The sequence below is a fragment of the Arvicola amphibius genome, chromosome 3, assembly GCF_903992535.2.
Source record: "Arvicola amphibius chromosome 3, mArvAmp1.2, whole genome shotgun sequence".
Lineage (NCBI taxonomy): Eukaryota > Metazoa > Chordata > Mammalia > Rodentia > Cricetidae > Arvicola > Arvicola amphibius.
In genome coordinates this window covers 92,541,347-92,564,360 of record NC_052049.1, presented here as the reverse complement: position 1 = coordinate 92,564,360, position 23,014 = coordinate 92,541,347, and the positions used below count along the sequence as shown (strand labels likewise).

General features: G+C 41.0%; 1 protein-coding gene across 3 annotated transcripts in view; it reads right to left on the bottom strand.

The window, feature by feature from the left end:
* Npsr1 (neuropeptide S receptor 1) overlaps window positions 1-23,014 on the bottom strand; it is a 194,776-nt gene that overhangs the window by 152,715 nt on the left and 19,047 nt on the right. For all 3 annotated transcript variants that reach the window (XM_038323901.1, XM_038323903.1, XM_038323902.1), the window contains exon 2: window positions 12,357-12,489. In XM_038323901.1, coding sequence (XP_038179829.1) covers window positions 12,357-12,489 — 133 coding nt within the window. The remainder of the gene's footprint in view (window positions 1-12,356; window positions 12,490-23,014) is intronic.

The window sequence follows — 23,014 nt, the reverse complement described above, 5'->3', positions numbered from 1 at the left end:
GTTATGGGGTCCCATCCCTAGATTAAAAACTGCAGATAACTATTGGCTTCTAAGTGAAGCCAAATTAGCCTTCCCAGGGTTGAGACCCGCAGTCTGCAGAGTGGTCAGCATGGAACCATATAGACACCGACACCACCAATAAAAAATGGAGTCAGTAGGTTACATATGGAAAGAGAGAGAGAGAGAGAGAGAGAGAGAGAGAGAGAGAGAGAGAGGAGAGCCACACAAGTATAACAATAATAATTAAAGAAAACAAGGCTATCAACTTGAAAGAGGGGACTGCATAGGAGGGATTCACAGTATGGGGTTGGAGAGAGGAAAGAGAGGGGGAAAGCGATGAAGTATTTCAATTTAAAGATAAAAGAATGGATTAGGTCAATGGTAGGCCACAGGACTACTATGAGGATTAAAGCAGACACTATGCATAAAGTATGTGAGATAGACAATAGACCCTTATCCACAGTAGGGCTTCACAGATCCAACTTTCACGGCTCCATCCTTGCTTGCTCTTGCCAAGTCCTGCCACACGGTCTCAGCACCCAGTCCACAGCATCACTGGATCCCAGCCCTTCCAGTGCTCATCAGAAAATTCTGCTCCCACACACAGCCCTCCTTTTGTTGAGTTCTACTCTTCGGCTGTCCTCACTAAACCCACCGGATGGCTTCATGGGGGCTGCACTTTCCCTGGCCTTCCACGGCTCCCACCTCACTGTTTATCCTTGCCCTCCACAGCCCAAGACTGGATCACACTGCACAACAAGGTTAGTCAGCTGCCCTTAACATGGTCTTATTCTATCAGTAAAACATGGTTATAAGATAATTAAGTTCCTCATTTCCTGCGCTTGGATGGTTTCCAGCAACCCCCTGATTGGAGTCAGCAGAACACATATGCTCAGGGTACAGGCAAGGTTTGCTTACTTCTTGCAACAGGACCTGTCTTCTAAGACCTCTGTTCTCTCAAACTGTGTTCAATTATATCTGAGCCATTTGTAATTCTCTGATTCACTTGGTTTTTTCCATTCCTAATAGAATTAGCCTCTGCAAAACCACCTACAAACTATTATGTTGAAGCTCCACTTCCCAATGCTGTTATATCGAGGATCACATCTTTACAGAAATAATAAAGGTTAAGCAGGGTGACATGGGTAGGTCTTTCAAGAAAAGCCACAGAAGAGGACAGTGATTCCTTCTCTCTGTATATTCACTCATATGGAGAACAGGTCATACGAGGACACAAGAAATAGCCATCTGCAAGTCTGGAGGAGAGCCCTGATGAAAACCTGACCTTGGTGTTGGGTTCCCAGCTGCTAGAACTACAAGAAGCAAACTTATATTATTTAAACCATTATTTAAACTAGACTATGGTGCTTCAGCTATGGCAGCCCCTACTGTAGTTATTGTCAACTCAATGTGAAACTGTCCTCTCAGAAGAAAGCCTTGATTGAGGAATTGCCTAGATTGGCCTGTAGGCATATATTGGGATGAAAGAATCTTGATTATTAATAGAGGCAGAGGAGTCCATTCCACAGTCCCTGGGTAGATGGCTCTGGGGCATATAACAAGGTCAGCATAGGAGCAAACACGCTAGCAGAAACATTTCTCATAGTTTCTGCACCAAGATCATGCTTGAGTTCCTGCCCTGACTTCTCTCGGTGATGGACTGTTTTACTTAGTAGCAGAGAAGAAGCTAGAACAGTGTCTGTGGTTGCTAGAATGAGAAATGTCTTCCATAAGATCATGCACTTGAGCAGTTTGCTCCAGATGCAGCTGTCTGGGGAGGTTATGGAACTTTGAGGAGGTGGAGGCTTCCTGCAGGAAGTGTATCACTGGGGGCAAGATCTGAGTCTTTATAAGGTTTCTAATAGGAAACACTCAGTGAAGATTTCTATTGAGGTGAAGAGACACCGTAACCATGGCAACTCTTATAAGAGAAAACATTTAATTGGAGCTAGTTTACAGTTAAGAAGTTTAGTCCACTGTCATTATGGCAGAAAGCATGGCAGCATGCAGTTAGACCTGGTGCTGAAGAAAGAGCTGAGAGTCCTAGATCTTAATCCATAGGCAGCAGGAAGAGAGAGACACGCTTGTCCTGGCTTAAGCATCTGAAACCTCAAGCCCATCTCCAGTGACATACTTCCTTCAACAAAGTAATACCTACTCTAACAAGGTAGGACTAACAGTGTCACTCACTGGTGACCAAGCATTCAAATCTTTGAGTCTCGGAAAGGGGGGTCATTTTTATTCAAACCACCACATTCCAATCTATAGAACCTATAGTTTTATAGTCATATTATAATGTAAAAATGCATTCAGTGAATTTTCAAAACTCCCCATATTCTGTAACAGTCTCAATTCTGTTTAACAAAGTCCAAAGTTCAAATTCTCATTGGAAATTTAAGGCAATTTCTTAACCATAACGTCCAGTAAAATCAAAATAAAAAAACAGATCACATGTTTCCAACATACAGTGGCACAGGTGATGCATTGCCAGTCCAAAAGGGAGCAAGAGGAGCCATGAGGAGACATTGGACCAAAGCAAGACTAAAAACCAGCTGGGCACACTCCAAACTCTGCAGCTCCATGTCTGATGTCCAAGTGCTCTTCAGATCTCCAACTGTTTTCAGCTTTGTAGACTGCAGTACACTTCTCTCTCTTGGCTGGTTTCACTCCCCGTTAGCAGATTTCCTCAGCAGGTGTCCCACAAGTTCTGGCATCTCCAACATTTTGGGGTCTCCAAGGCAATCTGGGCTTCACCTTCACAGCTTCACACAGAGGCCTCTCTGGGTCTCCAAGAAGGGGCAGTCCTGAGATAGGTCTGGCCTCAGTGAATTCTCTTAATCAGAGGGAGATCAAACAGACCCTTTCCTGTATCCTTGACTCTAAAACTAAAACCACATGGCTGAAGCAGTCAAGTTCTCTTGCTTTCTGGGCTGGAGCATAGACTCCTAATTCAAATATTTTCACCAGATTGTTTGATTGTTTCCTTCACTGCCTAAGTTTGGCTGCCCTGGAACTCAAGCTGTAGACCAGTCTGGCCTCAAACTCAGAGACCCACTTCCCTTTGCCTCCCTAGCTCTGGGATTAAAGGCATGTACCATCATACCCTGCCCTAAGCTTTTCTTAATTACTTCTCACAAACTGGAAGTTTAGCTGGGTGGGGTCTTGTTCTGGGGTCACCTTTCCCTTTATTCCATTTAGGATCAGGCTTTTCTTTAATTTTTTTTCTCCTTGAGCACTGATTTAACTCCATTACACTTCCTGGTACTCCATTTCTCCTCAAATGTACATTTTTTTTTTTTTTGTTTTTCCTTGCTTAGCTTGCTCCTTCTCATTACAGATTTCATAAGCATGTCTGACCACAAAGAACTAAGTATCACAGTCAATACTAGGCTGTCTGGAACTCTCTGCCAAAGCTATAAATCCATAACTTTTCAATTTAGCTTCAGACATACTTTTTGGACAAATGCAGAAATCAGCCACAGTCTTTGCCAAAGTGTCAAAAGAATAGTCTCTAGACCACATTCTATTATTCTTCTCTTCTGAAACCTCTTGAGCCAGGCCCCATCAAATCACCCTAAGCACCACTGTCCTCCATGCTCCTAATATAGATCATTAATTCCTGCTTAAAGGATTCGACTGCTTTCCTAATCCTAAATCCCAAAGTCCACATTTCTCCAAACAAAAGCACAGTCTGGTCTATCACAATATTACCCTACTTCTGGAACCAACTTCTGTCTGAGTTAGGGTTTCTATTCTTGCGAAGAGACAACATGACCACAACATTTAACTGGGGCTGGTTTACACATCATAGTTTTGGTCCGTTTTCATCATGGTGGGAAGCATAGTGGCATGCTGTCAGATGCAATGCTGGAGAAAGAGCTGACAGTTCTACATTCAGAGCCACAGGGAGAGAGAGAGGCGAGAGAGAGAGAGAGAGAGAGAGAGAGAGAGAGAGAGAGAGAGAGAGAGAGAGAGAGAGAGAGAGAGAGAGAGAGACTAGATCTGGCTTGAGCACTTGAAACTTACCCCCAGTAACATGATTCTTCCAACAAAGCTATGCCTGTTCCAACAAGGTGGCACCTCCTAATAGTGCCATCCACCTGGCCACTAAGCATCCAAATCTTTGAGTCTTTGGGAAACAGTCCTATTCAAACCACCATCCCCAACTTCTCTCTCATTTTTTTGCTACAGTTGAGAATGCGGGTTTTCAGCTTCCTGCGTCTACCATTGCAGCTGCTCCTTGCAGCCACGATGGACTCTTATCCCTCTGGAGCCAGGAGCCCAGACAAGCTCTTCCTCCTATATGTTGCTCTGCTCATGTTTGCTGAGAGCAACAGAAAAGTAATTAATACAGGCCTTAAATTAAAATATCCTCCGTGATGCAAGGAGAAAATCACCTATAAATGATAGCTGTGCTTTTGCTGGCTTGTTCTTTGCATGAACATCCTAATATCAGGACCTTTAAGTAAGAACAGCTCACCCTGATGAACTTAAACCAGAAGCCTCTGCTCCAGGTACAGTGTCTTCGAGTTTTCTCCTTTGTTTAGAAAAACCCAATATGCAGAGTTCCGACCAGAATCCCTGTGCTCAGTATGCCTGAGCTGATCTGGGTTTTTCTCTTTAACCTAGATGATGGGGTGACCATCACCAAGGCTTCCACTGTTGTTGGTAGGAATTTTTTCTTTATATTTTTAGTTCTACTGTTAGGGTCACTGAGCACAGAGGGTTTCAGGCTTATTTTTAAAACTTACAATTAAAAACCCCAGAGAGATCCTATCGTGGCAAGGTTAATATGGACAATAGATGTTTAAATTTTTTCAAATAAAGTCTGGGCAAACCATTGAAAATATTAAATGCCTCCATCTCTGTCCTCCATTCTGCACAACCTAAACCGAACAGCTTACTCCTGACCCTCGTGGACTGTAGATGCTATTCATGCTTGGTGTGCCAGACTTTCATAAGAGCACAAGCTTTTCAAGTTCTTAATTTTAGTTTATATGTGGTTCTGAGCAGATTACCCTCAGGCCAAATATGGCCATCATGTGCAGTGTGCACTTTGATCAGCATAGTCTTTAAGAAAAATTGTGTCTGAATGCCTTAGGCAGGGTGCTCGCTGCACCCAGCTGGGCCTCTACTGCGCCTGGCTCACTCATTTTCATCTTCTGTTGCACCCCTAAAGGCACCTGAGATCGGCTCCTCTGCTCTGCCTTGGCGTGAAATATTTCGCAAATAAACTGTATCAAGAATAATTCCGAGTGTATATGTGATGCATTGTTTCAAGAGGAATACAGTTGTGAATTTGTAAGCCAAATTGTTGGTAAATAGATTAGGCTTAGCATTAGAAGCCCTCTTAGCTGTCTGTGTGTTCCTCCAAAGCAACTATAAAGACAAAGATAAGAGCACAAGAATCTCAGAAGAGCACAAGAAGGACTGTGAATATATAAACATTTAACGTAGCTGCAGAGTCTTCTTTCAGTTGGTTGTCTGTGTTTATTATCTTGATCTCTTGATGCTACTGTCACAAAATGCCTGAGACTGGATAACTTATAAAAGATAGAGACTTATTTCCTCACAGCTGAGAAGCTGGAAAGTCAAAGATAAGGGGATAACATCTGGTCACAGCCGTTTTGTTGTATCATTGTGAGTGACAGAGAATGAAAGAGGTATGGAGGAGAGAGACAGAGAGAGAGAGAGAGAGAGAGAGAGAGAGAGAGAGAGAGAGAGAGAGAGGAGAGTAACACTAGCTCCTTTTAATAGAAAAATCTATCCCACGATAACATCTTTAACCCATTTGTGATGGTGGAGCCACTGTGGCCAAGTCACATCTGGAAGGTTCCACATTGATGGCACTGGGTATTGGTTAACACCATGGAACCCGCCCCCAAATATCATTCATCTCAGTTCTCAAAACTGACTATCCTTATCTCATGGGAAATATGTTCATTTCACTCAAAACACCCTCCAAACCTGAGTCTAATCTAAATGGGTAAGACAAGGCATGTGTCCTTATGCAACAGGTCCCCTGACGGCGGCAAACTTGTGAAGTCAATATAGGTAGCATATTTCCAAAACATAACGACAAGGAAGTCATCAGTAGATACTCCAATTTCAAAATTAAGAAATAGGGAAAGAGAAACAAATAACAAACCCATTTAAATACAACCCCCAGCAGGACATATCATATTACAACTAGAATATCTAGGGTTTGGGGTCTCAGTCTGCGGGAAACCTGCCTCCTTGAGTGCAGAGTTGTACTGCAGACCTTATGCTTGGAATCTGGGGCCAGGCTGGATTGTATACCAGCAGACCTACATACAGTTCTCAGGTCTTCTGTGAGATATGGCTTCACTGAGAATTAGCCTAGTGGGCACTTTTTATCTCTAATTCAGGGAGATTAGCTATTTTTAATCACTTTACGTACTTTTTGTAGCTTGGACCTTGAATGTTCTTACAAAGCCCACATGCTGGTAAAGGGTTGAGCCCTCACCTGTGGTCCTCCTTTGAGGTGACAGAAACTTTAGGAGTTAGAGCCTAGTAGAAGGACATTAGACCACTGGGTGCTTGCCCTGAAGGGAAGATTGAGACTCTTTCCTCCTATAATTCTTTTTGTTCTGGCCACTGGGAGTTAACCGTGTGAGTCTTTGTTCACATGCTCCCACCATAATTTTCTGTCTCAGAGTCCCAAAGGGAACATAGCCCTGTAACAATGGACTGAAGCCTATGAAATTATAAACCAAAGCAAATGTTTTATTTTCTTTTGATAAGATAATTGTCTGCTTTGTCACAGTAATGGAAAGCTAGCCAATACTGATTCACAATCCTGTTCTCGTTCCTTTAAAGTTTAACCTTTTGTGTATTACATTTAAGATGCATCTTTTATGAATGGACTATAACTGATAATTTTTAAAGTATACATGATGAACTTGTTATTTTGCTTTAATTATTTAGTTTGTATAAAATGAAACTGTTGGTATAGCCTATCTTCTGGTCTAGTAATTCTAATATTTTAACTCCTTTAGATGAAGTGTATATAACACAGCATACTATGTAAAAATTTGTATATTTTTGCACTTATTAAGGACTGCATTTTATAACTCTTTTCGGTTAAAATTATTTCTATAGGATGTATTGCTTGCCCTCAATTCTGAGCTTGCTTTAGTACTGATGGCTACCTTGTTAAAAAAAAAGTTTAAAAGTTGTCTAGTTATTATAGGTTATACTATTGAGCATAAACTGACAAGTTCAAATTGTTTGACATAAGACCACATAATATGCTCATAGCTGGAACCATGAACCTCACAATTTAAAATAATTCAGAAGGGTTTCGTTTTGGCCATGAGAATTTTAAGCACAAATGTGAATCCACGTGCTTGCTGGTGAGTCCCTTAGTGTAACTGGCTCTGGGGTTGTTTCCTTAGACAGGAACTCACTTTCTCTCTATAAAAGGCACCCATTGACTTTGAAATCTAAAGGGTATGATTTAGTGCAGAGTAAAAAAGAAGACAAAAGTAAAATATAAATAAAACAAAGGAAAAGTTATAACTCTTTGGCATATGATAATAGACATTTAGAAACAGAAGAACATGTTTGAAAAAGTAAAGAGAAGACCCAGGGTTGGAACAACACAGAACCGAGAAACTCTCGTGGCAGCTGATAGTTGTGCGAGCATAAAGCACACAATTTTAAGGTATTTGCTTTTCAACAATCCCATTATGTTTCTTCAAATGTCCACTTATCTTTTATGCACAAAAATTCATGTTTCTACAGGTAATCTTAAAGAAAACTAAAGGAAAGGTGTGCACTCAGTTAGGAAAGGTGTGCACTCAGTTAGGAAAGGTGTGCACTCAGTTAGGAAAGGTGTGCACTCAGTTAGGAAAGGTGTGCACTCAGTTAGGAAAGGTGTGCACTCAGTTAGGAAAGGTGTGCACTCAGTTAGGAAAGGTGTGCACTCAGTTAGGAAAGGTGTGCACTCAGTTAGGAAAGGTGTGCACTCAGTTAGGGCCTGCATACACCAAGGCCACATGATCTGATAAAGATGGGATGTCTATGAAAATGGAAGTTGGGGCTCACAGGAAACCTGGAAGGAGCAGGGGAGACAGGCAGCCAGGGACAAAACTTATAGGGGCTCTGGGGTAGGGAAGCTTTAAGGAGTCTCGGGGACATGGGAGAAGCAGATGTCTCTAAGAATGGGGTCCTCCATGGTGCCTGCATGTGTCTACATCCTCCATCCTCACTCATATCTTCTCACCTTGGCTGACAACGACACGGAGATCATGGCCCCTTGTTCGTGCTGCCCTTCCAAAGGCTTCCACAATAGATCACATTTGGACCCTGAACCTCAATCTTTGACTTCTGGAAAATCTTTCTTCACTTGAAGTATTTCTGCTGTGACCCTTTAGAAGCTTCAAAATATAAAAACATTCTCACAACACAATGATAAATTAACCCCAGGTTAATGAGATTGTGAATTAAAACAGGACATGTATTTTCCCTATTTGGTAATAGATGATAAAATTTCAATTGTTCCTTTGTCATTTGTGAGAAAAAATAAATTTCAGGTTGATATCCTTTCTACCTCTAAGTTTTCATACTATAAGGGAATACACAATTCTTTAGTGTGTGGGTTACAACACCGCAGCCAGAGAGACACAATGAACGGCAGCCCCATCGCCCTCTCTTGGGGTCTGTCACATTTTAGCATTTGCTGGATAACACTGAGAGTGAGCAGTGTGACTTCCGTTGGCCTGAGAGACTTCAGAAACATTCCTCCATCACACCCTCACCTTCTTGACTAGAGGGCCCTTTAACTGCTCATATCTTTTAATGGTAGTGTTGTTTCTCACAACTCAAGTAGTACAATTCAAGCACCCAGACTTACTGGAAATTGTTAGAGAATGAAGTTGAGGAGGGGCACTGGGTTGTTGATTTCATTTCTTTTCCTATTTCTATAATTAAATGCTCAGGTAGAAACCATGTAGGGTTTCCTGGAAAGGAAGTAGAGGCCCCAGAAGCTTGAAGCAAATGGTCACTTTGCATCCACGGTTAAGAAGCATTGAACAAAGGATGGACGGATGGGATGGATGGTTGTACTCAGCTCCCTTTCCTCATTTTCTACAGACCATGATCTTCTGCCCAAGGAATAGTCCCCTCACATATAGGATATCTCGTCTCACATTAGTCAACATAATAAAAGTAGTCCTCCACAGACAAAGAGTGATTTCTATTGAATTAAACACACCCTTTTAAAGGGAGAAAGGGGGATCACATGGCTCAGGAAGGAACAATAAGAACAATCTTAGGTGTCTCTGAGAAAGGACTAGAGAGAACTACTGTCTGCCCCGGGAAGGCAGAGGCTTGCAGATAGCTGAGTTTGAGGCAAGCCTGTTCTAACCATTGAAAACATAAAGTTAGTGAAGATGTGATTGGAAGGAGGGATTAAGTCTTAGCCCTAGTAAAAAACAGAACTTGACAGTTAAGGATAGAAAAAAGGGACTGTGGAATTTGTTTCTAAAATTAAGGAAAGCTGCAGAGGCCAGACATATGTCAGGGTGTTCCTGAATGGAGGCCTATTGCATGAAGCTGTGGCGTTGAAGCCTGGATTGCTTGGGAGACCATAAGATACTGGAGATGCCAGAGCTGTGGGATACCTGCCGAGGAAAGCTACTCACGGAAAGTGGAACCAGCCAAAGAGAAAGAAGTGGTTGCAGTCAACAGAGACAAAAGGAGTTGGAGATGGGGAGAGCACTTTGGCATCAGGTATGGAGATGCAGATTTTGGAGTTTGCCCAGCTGGGTTTGGTCTTTCTTTGATCCAGTATTTTCCTCACTATGTTCCCTTCCCTATATTTAAAAATGGTAATGTATATCTTGTGCCATTATACATTAGAAATATTTGATTTATTATTATTATTATTTTAATTTTATAGGGGATTACAGTTAAGAAAGTGAATGCATGAATCTCAGAAAAGACTTTGAACTTTAGACTTTTGAACATTGTTGAGACTGTGATAGACTATGGGAATTCATGAAGTTGAATCAAATGCTTTTAGCATTATGATATTGTTACAAGTTTATAGGACTCAGGGAGTGGAATTTTTTAGTTTGAATATAACTAGCCCCCATAAACTCATAGGGAGTGGCATTATTAGGAGGTGTGACTTTTTGGAGTAGGTGTGGTCTTATTGAAAGACGTGTGTCACTGTGAAAGCCGACATTGAGCTGTAATATACATTCAAGCTATTCCTGGTGAGAGAGTTCACTGCCTACTACCTACAAGATGTAGGACTCTCAGGTCCTTCCCATCATCAAGTCCACCTGCATGCCTCCATGTCCTACCTTGATGATAATAGACTGAACCTCTGAAAATGCAAGCCATTCCAATTAAATGTCTTCCTTTATAAGAGTTTACATAATCAGGGTGTCTCTTCACAACAATAGAAAGCCCAACTAAGCCAAAACTCTACCTCAAGAATCAGGGATCTTCTCAGAAGTGCATGTAGAGGGGCGTGGGGGAGAAAATTTTAAATGTTATTGGTAGTGAGTGTGTTTAACGAAGTGTTTGCTGGACAAAGCAAAGCAGCTGCACAGATCAACTCACAGTAAAAGCATGCACAAGACCTGCACAAATGCAGGTCAGGAAAGTAATCCGAGCATGGAAAGTGAGTTCAAAGCCCCATCTCTAGCTGAGGATTTGATAGCTGTTGACAGAAGCAGAGTCTTAGTTTCCTTCAATTATGTGACCCCCCTAATAGGTTGACCAATCCCTAGGGCCACACCTAAGAGCAGTTGACTAACACAAACTGGAATCAGTGGGTTTAAAGAGAGATTGAGAAAGAAAAAAATAGAGAAAGGAATGAGAGAGTTAGAAATGGAGATGATAGAGCTAAAGATGATGGAGATAGAGATGACAGAGATAGAGATGATGGGGATAGAGATAGAGATGATGGAGATAGAGATGATAGAGATAGAGATGACAGAGATAAAGATGATAGAGATAGAGATGATGAAGATAGAGATGATGAAGATAGAGATGATAGAGATAGAGTTGATGGACATAGAGATGATGGGGATAGAGATGATGGGGATAGAGATGATAGAGATAGAGATGATGGGGATAGTGATGATGGAGATAGAGATGATGATTATCTCCCTATATAGATCTCCCTCTCTCTCTCTCTCTCTCTCTCTCTCTCTCTCTCTCTATATATATATATATATATATATATATATATATATATATATATATGAGATATTGTTAGATAGATAGAACATTAACTTCAGTAGGCAGGGACGTATTGGGGTAAATGGAGGAAAGAAGTGAATATAATTAAAATACATTGTCTGAATTTCTTAAAAATTAATTGAAATATAATTAAATAAATAAAATGTGCACCGATTTTCTTTAAGAGAAAGGTGATAGTATTTTACTTCTCACACTGTGGCTCAAACATAAATTCCCAAGAAGCCCGTAGCCATATTGCAGCTGAAGCAGCACCTATTGAGACTTGCTAGCCATCCCTGTGGAGATTTACCATCGTTCTTATTAGCACATACAACACTTCTTTCTTTTATACTTTTCCTATAATCTAACCCCAATAAAACTATTCCGGTATCCCTCTTGCTAGCATATCCTGGGGCTCCATGCCTTGTTTTGCATGGACTTGCTGTGAGCCTCATTTGCCCTTCTCTCTCTGGCCTGTGGAGCAATGCTCTCCCTTTACCACCCCTTCTTATCCCATTTAAACAGGTTCTCTACCACTGTGCCCGCTACGTGGGACCTTCCTTCCAGAGTACAGTTCCTTCCTTGGTATAGTTCTTTCTTCCCCTTCCAGATGTGCTGTATTCACCCTTCTTGAACTGGACATTCCCAACACCCATATTTGATCTTTCAAATCCTAGCTATTAACTTATTTTCATGCTACTTCCAGTAGAGGTGTTCCACATCACCTGTATTTTGAAAGCAATGTCCATAGACTTTAATCTGCAAAGGTCTGGAAATGTCACATTTTATCAGTAAATATAGATCACTGTGGTTGGTTTTCTAGGAAGGATGTATTTCCTGTGCTCTTAAAATGGGATGAAAAGATCAAATGGCCATAGAGTACTAGGGAGGCTATTGTGTATAGAAAGGATGAAACCCTACAGATCTTTGTGGTGACACTGGAAGTGCCATTTTCATGTTGCTAACATAAGAAATTGTTTCCATAATGGAGTATCATGGACATGTAAAGGTGCTAACTCATTAGAGAAAATGTACCAACCTGGCATTTGTATCCCTATAGAAATTACTACCAAACTTACTGACACTGTAGGAATTTGGATACAGCTTTCCTGTCTCTGGCTGATACAGTCACTTACCCGTGATGGCCAACTGAGTCACAAAGAAGGTCATCCTGGACTTTCTTTTGCTTCTCCATGTGGAGAACAGCACAACAGAATTTCCCACAATGGTGAAGACAAACAGGACCCACAGGGTTATCAGCTGTTCTGTCTGAAAGAAACAGAGTAGCTTGTAACAGAAGAGGTAAAGGACCAGGTGCTTCCAGGGAAGGCTGGTACAGGCACCTTGCTTGGGGTCATCAGCTGTTCCTCCAGAAAGAAACAGAGTAGCTTGTAAGAATGGAGATAAAGGACCAGGTGCTTCCTTGGAAGACTGCTACAGGCACCTTGCTTGGAAGTGGACTGTTTATCTGAACCTTTCTTTACTCCCTTCTCCTCCCCAGCCCAGGGAAGCTCCACTCCTTGATGTAAGCAGTAGAGTAAACTGACCCAAAAGAAAATTCTTCTTCTTTGGCCAAGTAATTTTAACTCCCTGTGAGAGGTCAGGGTGTATAAAAGAATCATACAGCCACAAAGATGGGGGGAAAAGTGTTCGAAGATAATAAGATAGAAAAATAAACCAAACTCTTTGATTTGGTGAACTATTGTGCAGCTATCAAAGGTGAAGTGATGAAGACTTGGTAGTGACATTAAAAATACTTGAAATATAATATTTAAGTGGGAAAACATGAAAAAATTTTATACTGGGTATGATTACAATTTTGCAAAATTACACACATAGGGAAAGAAAAAAAATGCACTAAAATGTTAACAGTGGTTATTTTAGGTAGTATGATTATGGGTTATCTCTCTCTCTTTCCTTTGACAAATTTCATAAGATGGTAATATTACAGTTCTGCTGGATAATGTATAATTAATAAAAAAGAAGAGCGGGGTTGTCGCTCACTTAAAATGCCAAGTCCCTCAGAAGATATCTTCCATGATCACTTCAAATGAAGCTTTTTATCTGCTTGACATCCACAATAGAGAATAAACAGATGAACTGTGATAGGCTAGACTCAAGGTGAGATATAGTTCAAGGCTTGTCAGGAAAAAACATGGGCCCAAAAGAAGCCAGAAATCAAAACCAGATCAGTCCAAATGGTCCAGGAGAGATCATTTTAAGATCAGGACTGCAGCCTAAGAACTAAAAAATCTCAACTGGCTAAATTCAGTGTGTTAGGTAGCTAGGCTCTGGAATTCTGCTCCTTGGCCAAATATAAATCTGAGATGCTGAAGGCAAGTATTTTTATTGATGTGGTTAGCTCCCACTGTCAGTCGATTTTGAATGACGGGAATTCTCCTCCACAATGTGGGCAGACTTTGTACAGTGAGTGGACTTTCGGTGGAATCATGTAATAACAAACCCCTTTTAAAGTTGAAAATATCACTTCATAGCTATATTTTGTATAGCTAGCCCAGGGGAAAAAAATCCATATTCAAAATTCAAAGCACTATTTATAGAGCTGGAGATCTGGGTCAGTGGTCAAATACTTGCTTAGCCTTGACAGAGCCGTGGGTGGTAGCTTCAGCACCACACAAGCACACACACACACACACATTATACTGACTGCGTGTTCTTCACCTCACTATAAAGTAACAAACTCAGGAGCTGAAGCATCAATAAGCCCAGACCATAATTATATATACATTCACATTGACTACAGAACCATGGCTAGTACTCTATGTGCGTGCCGAGCTCAAAACTAACACCATTTCCTACTTAACACAGAAATTCATTCTAAGTTATGTGATAACAGAAGAATTAATTTTTTAAGAAGCTAGAACAATGCAGATCATATCCTTTTTGGCTCCCTTTCCATTTTAATCAATTCCCCATTCCAAGGTAAATACCATCAAAATGCTTCTTAGTGTTAGTGAGCACACAAAACATTAGTTTCACTATGACATTTTCAAACAAAATGTATTTTGTTGAATCCTCCCTTCCCATCTCCTCCATTTCCTCAACCCCACTGTAACCCTTCCTCCCCCAGGCACTGTAACCCTTCCTCCCCCAGGCACTGTAACCCTTCCTCCCCCAGGCTTCCCACTGTCACGTCTATGTGTCCCACTGCTCTCCTGGCATTCGGTTCCCTAGACAGCTTTTCTTCTTCTTATGAGGACTCCTTCATGGTTTCTATAGCTAAGAATCTATGATATGTGTTTGTTTGTGTCTCGGTCAGCTCACTTTCTATAATTGTATCCAGATTCATCTCCTGTCCTGAAATTTTCATAATTTTATTTTGTTTTAAAGCCATACTCTACGTAGAGCAAGGCAATTTATATATAATGTTAAACTATAGTAGGAAGCTTTGGTGTTTTTATTTAATTTCTTTGCCTATCTAATAATTAAAACTTTATTGTAAAGAATTTGCATATAAAAAACATTACACATTGAAATTAGACAGATACAAAATCCACACATCTCAAGGAAGTTCTATCCAGTGAGAGTGGCTGTTCTGAAGCCGTGTGGCTTCCCATGGGACTTTACATACTCACTGTAATATAGTTTTGATAGTTTGTTTTTGTTTTCTTTTCTTTCATTGTGTATCTATGACTGGCCTGGAATTCAATATGTAGACCATGCTGGTCTTGACTCAGAGAGATCTGCCTTCCTCCACCACTGGAGTGTTGGGGGTTACAGGTACACCCCACTATTTCCAGGCTATGCAAATGCAGTTTTAAACAGAAGAAAACATGGAACTGTTTCAGGCTACAAACCCCCTCTCCCTAGAACAATTTTTTAAATTACTTTTCCTAAGTTGGTCAGTGCAAGAAATGTACTCAGTGCCTAGCCATGTCTAGTTCCATTACAGAAACTGACCGTGGAATTAAAAAGAAAGCCAAGATTCACAGCCACTGTATCAAAGGGATAACACATGCTGGTTTCTTCAGACGAGCAAAAATGCTTCTTGCTACTTCAATACACAGAGAGTTGAATTCACATATCCACCACAGCTGGTGGAAGCCATAACAGAGTTAAAACCAGAAAACTATAGCTTTTTATTTTCTTTCATGATTTAAGTGTCCCTCTCTTGATATCCTTTCTAAACTTTTAGACTTTACTCACGTATTTTTCTTTATAGCAAATACAATTCTCTGCAAAAATAATTTTGATTATAGTGTATATCCTTCCAATGCTTTGAAGAATTCTTTATAAACATATACATGAAAGAACAAATACATTGTGTTACGTTGTGTGTTTATTAATTTGTTATTTACTATGGTCCACATATTGTACCACTTGCTTGTTTAACCCAGGAGAAGTTACTAAATCAGAGTGATACGTTCACACAATAGAATAAAGTATTTCACTTAAAAATGGATTGATGGAAAGGAAAAGATGGGTCAGTGGGTAAAGGCATTTGCTGCCAAGCCTGGAAACCTGACTTTGATTTCTGTGACCTACATGGTAGAAGAAGAGACTCCAACAAATTGATTATACTCTCCACCCATGTGGTGTGACATACTTGATTACAAATATACACATACAATACCTACATGCATTACACACATGCACAGATACATCCATCCATTAATGTAACAAAATAGGTCAATGGAGAATGGGGAAATGGCCCCGTGGGTAAAGTGCTCTTTGTGAAAATATGAGGATGTGAGTTATGACTCCTAGCACACAGGTAAAAGCTAGACACTGTGGCACATGTCTCTAATCTTTGCTCTAGGAAAGTACAGAGATCTACAGAATTCACTGATCAGCAAATGACAGTGAACTTGTAGATTTTGAGACAAAGTTTCTTGCTAGATAATCATTTGATATAGGCTTAACCTATGGCTAAAGACTGTGTGTCCTTGAGTCACAGAACGTGGAGAAACCAAGTTGGTCCTTACTTGGATGCTTCACCCCTACTGACTAGATTTCAGAAGACTGTAAGAGCCAGAGATGGTGGGTAAGTTCAAGGGGACAGTGTTTTTCTAGACACAGCAGGGCACTGTGCTCACTCAAAGCAGCTGTGACAGTGTACACGAAACCTACACAAATTCAAACTAGGCAAAACTCCAGCATGCAAAGGGGAGGTGGGCATGAAATCCCACCGCTATTCATAGAGCTACTGACATTTGTTAGTTTTCAGGAGAGGCAGAGCCAGTTTTCTTTAAAGATATAACCTATGTAAGTCATCCACATGCCAGGGCAGGCTCCATCCCTAAAATGTTAATCAGACAACACAAACCAAACTCTGTGGAGGTCAGTAAAAATAAATCTCAAAGCTGGGTTGGAAGGGTATAGAAGGTAGAGGTTGCATGTGGTTGGGGAAGGGAAGGGCATATGTTCAAAGTACATTGTATGAAATTCTCAATGAATTAACAAAAATGCTCTTAAAACATAAGGATGAGATTGATAATGAAGTCAGCCTCTGGCACAGAACACACCACACACACACACACACACACACACACACACACATCAAGTAAAAATAAAATGTTGAGAAGCTTATAAGTTTGTGGGAGTAGAGCACACTGGGAAATGAGTTTGGTGTACTCAAATTGTCTTACCCAATTGCATCTTCTGAGCAGAAGGTGGTCCCTTTGGTTGTCATATTAAATCCTAAACATCCCTACCAAGGGGCAACAGGGCAAGTGAGAGTCCATGGTGTGTGAGGGCCAGACATGGCATGAAGGCAGAACTTATGTGGGAGCTTTGTTGAGATAAAGTTTGAAGAGAGAAAGAGAGAGAAAGACAGAGAGAAAGAGCAAGATGAAGAAGAGGCAAAGACCAGCAGTAGGAAAGAGAGCAGGAGTAGGCGGAGCTTGTGTCTTAGAGGTACCTTTTGCACCTATGTACTTATGAGAGATGTGTTAGTCACAGGACCCTGAGTAGGCCAGGATATTGCCTGGGTGCATGCCGCCGGGTGACAGGAGTCAGCATAATGCCTGAATCCTAACACTTAGAATATTCTACAAGTCTCTAAGGATATTCTACAAGTCTCTATCCATGTCAGAAGTCCAGGATAAATCCAGCAGGTCTGTGAATCCTAGAATGTATTGCCTAATGTTTCAGTTCTCCACCCTGGATTTACAAATGGAGACCTAAGCTTCTGGTTAGACCAGGGCCTTGGAACCATCACAGTGTGAACGTAAAGGAGCGAAGACACCGGTAGTGCACTTCAATAGACACATGGCTTGCCTCTATTAGAGGCAGCGCTGCTCTGTGTACCCCTTGCATGTGTGTATATGTATGGAGATGGTGGGGTATGAGAAACCATACCAATCCTTGACTAGATGATGCCAAAGTACAACTCATTCTTCTGAAACGTTTTATCACTTTCTGTATCTAAAAACTCTTCTGGAAATGGATCTTTTATTTAATTTTTTTTCCCAAACAACAAATGGTGATTTATATGACAGTGACTCATTTTATATATTTCTTTAGAGCTTCTCAATTTGGAAATTACTGATTTTTCATTCCCTCCTAAGCCTCTGAGTTCTGCTGAAATAATTTGTGAGCATTACTCCTTAGACTCTTAATAAATTTTAACGTATCTTCCTAGCAATCATTTTTGGCAGGTATATTAAAGTGTCATAAGCCAAGAATTATATAGCTATTAATTATGGTTTTTCAAGCTCATGCTTCTGTTTGCTTGATTTCTGTCTGCAACACTGTTGGTTTTACTTAGAAAATTTGGGGCAGTATCTGAACCCTCTCTGGTGAAGGGAATTCTGTACCTGCATACCATCTGATGCTGGGTGATAGCAGTGTGTTCTGTTTATAGCCTGCAGACATGCATTGCAAACATGGAAGTACACAGCAACCTTGCTTCTGGTGATTTCTTTGTCTTTGCAGCAACTCATTTTTCTATTTAGATGTTTGATCCTTTGTTCTTTCCTTCAATGTTTCTTAGACACAAAGTTATTAGGTTGGGTCGTCTTTCACTGTGAGTCTTCTTGACATTTTTTATATTAGAAGGTTCAACTTTAAGAGTCAGGTAAACTGACTTCTATGATGGTTTCTTACCCCTGTCTACTCTCACGTCTGCCATGTCTAGGTGACTGTGTGGACCTCTTAGATGTTCTGTCTCTCTCCTCTTCTTGTGTCTATCCTATTTAGCTTTCCTTCCTTTACTGTAAATTTTATGAGAATTTGTCAAGTGCTCTTCTATCTTACCTATCGAGCTATCTTTTCACTTTGTATTTCTGAAGTAATAGTATTTCCATGCTAAGGCAGAATTTCCCTGTACTCATTCATGCCTTCTTTTTAATGTGGTGTCCACTTAAGTCTGCTGAGAATGCAGATGAATTTCTAAGACTTTTTCATTTCTTTCAGAAAGTCAGTTTTACAGAGTGAAGCGTTTTGATACCTCGAGCAATTTCCTTTCATAAAAATTATTTGATTCTGTACATGTCCAGCATTTTTTCTCAGATTGTCTGGAGCGCCAAAAGAATGATTTATTTTTACCCCTGCCTAGAAGTTCTTTGGTCTCTGTTGATCTCTTCCAACCTCAGGTGAAGAAGAAAGGGAGTTATATTGCTTGTGATGTTTCCTCTTCATCAGGGAAGGTGTTAATTTAATCTTCTCCTCCTCTTTATATTCATTTGTTTGGAGTGAATTTGGGGCCTTGATGATGCCAGTAAGCATTTAGTGCCCTCATTTTCCCTTTTAATTTTGAGGCAGAAAATTATTGAGTTTCCCAGGATGGACTCAGATGGGTCTTGAACTTTCCAAGTCTGTGCCTTCCACCCTGGCTTCCTATTTTCTAGTTTTGATACAGAATGTTTTTCAGTTATATTTACTCTGATAGTATTTTACAGACAAGTCAAAAGAAGAACTGAGCAGGAGAACTCAATTTCGAGTACTGAAAGTCAATATTATTATTCCAGATTAAATCCCTTTCATGATCTCCTTCCCTCACATAAAGCCCTGCCTGTGATGAATGCAATCAGATCCCAGCTCCAGAAAGGTCAACAGTGACATGACGTGTAGAAGACGTGGTGGGCGAGCAAGTACAGTGGTGGCACCAAAAGACACATTTACAGAAGTTAATTTTCTGTCTACTGGGACTACAGCGGCAGTCAGCTTTCTGTATACACTAGCAGTACCTTCCAGATTCAGGAATCCCAGCTTCAAATAGGTGTGGGGCTCAGATCTGCTCCACTGGGAGCATGCAGTGATTGAAGGTATAGTATAATCAATGACCAGTTTGCCATGTCAGTGAAAAGCAAACTTCCTTCAGGAGTGCTGGGAAGTCAGTGTGACCTAGCACTGGACTTGCTTTAGAGCTGGAGATTGCTCTGGAAGCAGATTAAGGTTTTTTCTCCTCTGGGTTCAATGGGCAGATCCTGTACAAACAGTCCACACAGGCTCTCCGTGTCTAAGACTTTAGATGTGGTCTTAAGGAAACTCCCAATTGAAGGAAGTCCAGTACTATAGATTTCTGGGCTCTTCCTAAGAGTTGGCATTTGTTTATTATTTATGGATGTATTTACTTATGTAACATTTATTAATTATCCACTGTGTACCAGATTAAATAAGCTAAAGCATTGACGCTACAAAGGATAATAAAACATGAGGCAGGTGTAGCTCTTATCAAATACAAATACAAATATGAAAACACTCAGATGCTGGCTAATTTTGCTATTCACACACACACACACACACACACACACATACACACACATGTAGCATGAAGGTTTAGAGAGTTACTGTGTTCGGACTTGAGGAAAAAGGGCCACAGGGGTAACACCTCACACACAGGTAAATGGAGCAGCAGAACCTGACTGAATCCAAAGGATTTGGTCTGTTCACAGGCAAGACATATGGTAGGCAAGAAAATCTCTGACTTTGGTTTTCTTTTTTCCAGAATAATGGTAAAAATAAAATCCATCTGAGACTAAGTTAGTGGTTGGCTGAGATTGTGACAGTGGAGAGATTTAGCTTAGTGCTGGATACAGGGTGATAAGACAAGTCACTACCTTTGAACATGGTGCTCAAATTCTCCCTGTTCTTTCTGTCATCTGTACCAATCTATTGTCCTGTTATCTAGTTTAGCAGTGATCCTACCTTCACCCCCATCTAGATGGTATCCAAGACCTTTCTTGACCTTCACGGGATATAGTTGAGGACTAAATGCCCCCTAGTGGTCAGATGAAGCAAAATTCCAGCCAGATGTCTAACAACTGGGTTGAAGTGATACTTGAATTTGTCATTTTTATCTTTTTAAATATTTAAAATATTTCGCTTTAAATATCCTTGCATTGATTTACGTATTACCTATTTGTGCATCTGTGTGTGCGCATGCACACACTAGTGCATTTCATGATGTGCATGCAAAGGGAAGAGGACAACCAAAGAAGTCAGTTCTCTACCACCATGAGTTCCTGGATGGAACAAGGTACTGTTTCCTACGAAGGGCCACCTGTGGCCTGAACTTAGAATTTTCAGTGCCTAAAGTCAGAGTGCTCTCGGTGCCATGATTGCTGACTTACAGACAATTGACCTTGAAACTCAAGACTATTGGTAGATGTGGCAATGTCAGCGACCTGAATGGGAATCTCAGTATACTGCAGCTCAGTTTTGAAGAGGTGAATCAGAAGATCCCATTATAGACGTCATATCAGCCAGAGCTGACACAGGACTGACACACAGTACATTTGTGGGTGGTGTGGAGTAGGATTACTTCAAAAGGATGCTCATGAATCTGATGCTGAGTCAGACCCTCCTTGGTCTGACAGCATGGCTGTGCTGGCTGATTTAAAGTCAATCTGACAGAAGCTAGTGTAATTTGGTAACAGGGAGCCTCAACTGAGAGATTTCCCCTACCAGATTGGCGGGAGGACAGTTTCTTGATTCATGCTTGATGTATGAGGGTCTAGCTCATGGACTGTACCACTTCTGGGATGATAAACCTAGGTTCTGGAGGCCCTTGGCAGGATGAGCAAACCGTGGGAATGAAGACAACAAGCAGCACTCCTCCATGGTCAACCCATCAGTTCTTGTCTCCAGGTCCCTGCCCTTCTTGAGTTCCTGCCCTGGCTTCCCTCACTGATAGATTGTTACCTGGAAGGATAAGGTAAATCAACCCTTTCCTCCCCAAATTGCTTTTTAGTCATGGTCCTAGCAATAGAAAGTCAAGACAGCGGCCCAAAAAGAGTGTTAATAAACATGTTAAATAATTAAATAGTAGATACCAAATCCAGAGAGGTTCATTTGCAATTGAATGTATCTCGGGAAATCTAAAACATCTAATCGCTCTTCTTGACTCTATGCGTCAGGATTGTCTGGAGTGGAAGTCATAATTTATCCAGATGCAGCTGGAATCCTCTTTCTCACAGAAAACCTAGAAAGCATAAAACTTTTGTTGTTAAGGTATGCCTATTTGCCAATTGTAAGGTGCACGACTTCTTTGCCTTGTCAAATAGGGTACGTAGCTATGTGTTCTCTGTTATCTGATGCCAAGCTCTGAGCATCCCTGGGGAAGCCGTCCATGTTGGTGACTCACCCATCAGAACTTTGTCACTGTGGCATCTCTGTATTCAGTCTTAGAAATAAGAAAAAGCAGTTGAAACAAGTGGACTCCTTGGCTTAAAAATGCTGCATCCTGGATCCTGATTCAGCTTTGATCATGGAAGCGCTCAGCCCAAGCCTGCCGACATGCTGGATTCCTGTTGCAAACTGAGTAGAGGTTGACACAAAGCGGTGACATCGCCTTATCGCTTTACTTTCTGCCTTCACGTTGGAACCAATCTTCATTTGCGTTTGGATCCAAATCTCATCCAAAGCTTGGCTACGGAGCTGGCTTGGAATAAGCTTTAGGTCAATGCTGATTACACCGTTTAGATGCCAGAGCAATGTGTGGCTTCCACATGACAGTAATCAAATATGTGACAGAAGGGGTACAGCTACATCATCTGCTCGGAGTGAGGGTTAGAGAGAGCACTGTGATGCCCTCACATTTTCATGGCTTCTTTTGTGGATGCTGTTATTTGTGTGATGCTGAAGACTGATATTTCAAACACAGGATGGAGGAAAATATCTGTTACTTTCCAAGTTAGGAAATGAAACTGCAGAGAAAGGTTCAAAGGTAGATTTATAAAGCCCCAGTTCTGAGCCAGCAACAAAGACTTTCCCGCCACCTGTCTGGCTTTTACTGCTCATATCACCTAAGTACTGAGCCCCTAGTAAAGTCTGATGGTTTGTTTAGGTTGGCTGGAAATAACAAAAACAGAAATATGAATTCTTAATTCCATTAGCACAGAAATGACCTTATGCCAAACAGTCATTTCAGTGAAAGAGACTGCAAAGCTTCGATCCCTGAAAACACTTAATTAGACATGAATAGTTTGCTATTTTGCTAAGCTCTGGGGACTTCTGGATAGTTACTGAACAGTTAGGAATCTAACACTCAGGACTTTGCCCTATCCTCTCTCATCCTGTATTGCTTCAAAAGCTCTGCTAAGCGGTCAGTAGCCACCTGGCTGACATGGAAGCCCAGAGGTAAGAATGGCCTTGTTCAGAGGGCCACCTTCATGCTTCCCTAAAGCCATCTTCTGATGATACAGTTTTGAAAAGCCCATCTTTTTGTTTGCTTCTTTTGGATAACTGACATCCCTTCAGCACCCCAGCTGGGATATCTTTGCAATTACAATTGGAACAGTGTCATCTCAGCTGATTTTCTGCATTCACCATTCCAGCTGTTTCACCTAGAGCTAAGGGAGGGTTTCTGTTTTGCATTAGCTAGATCATC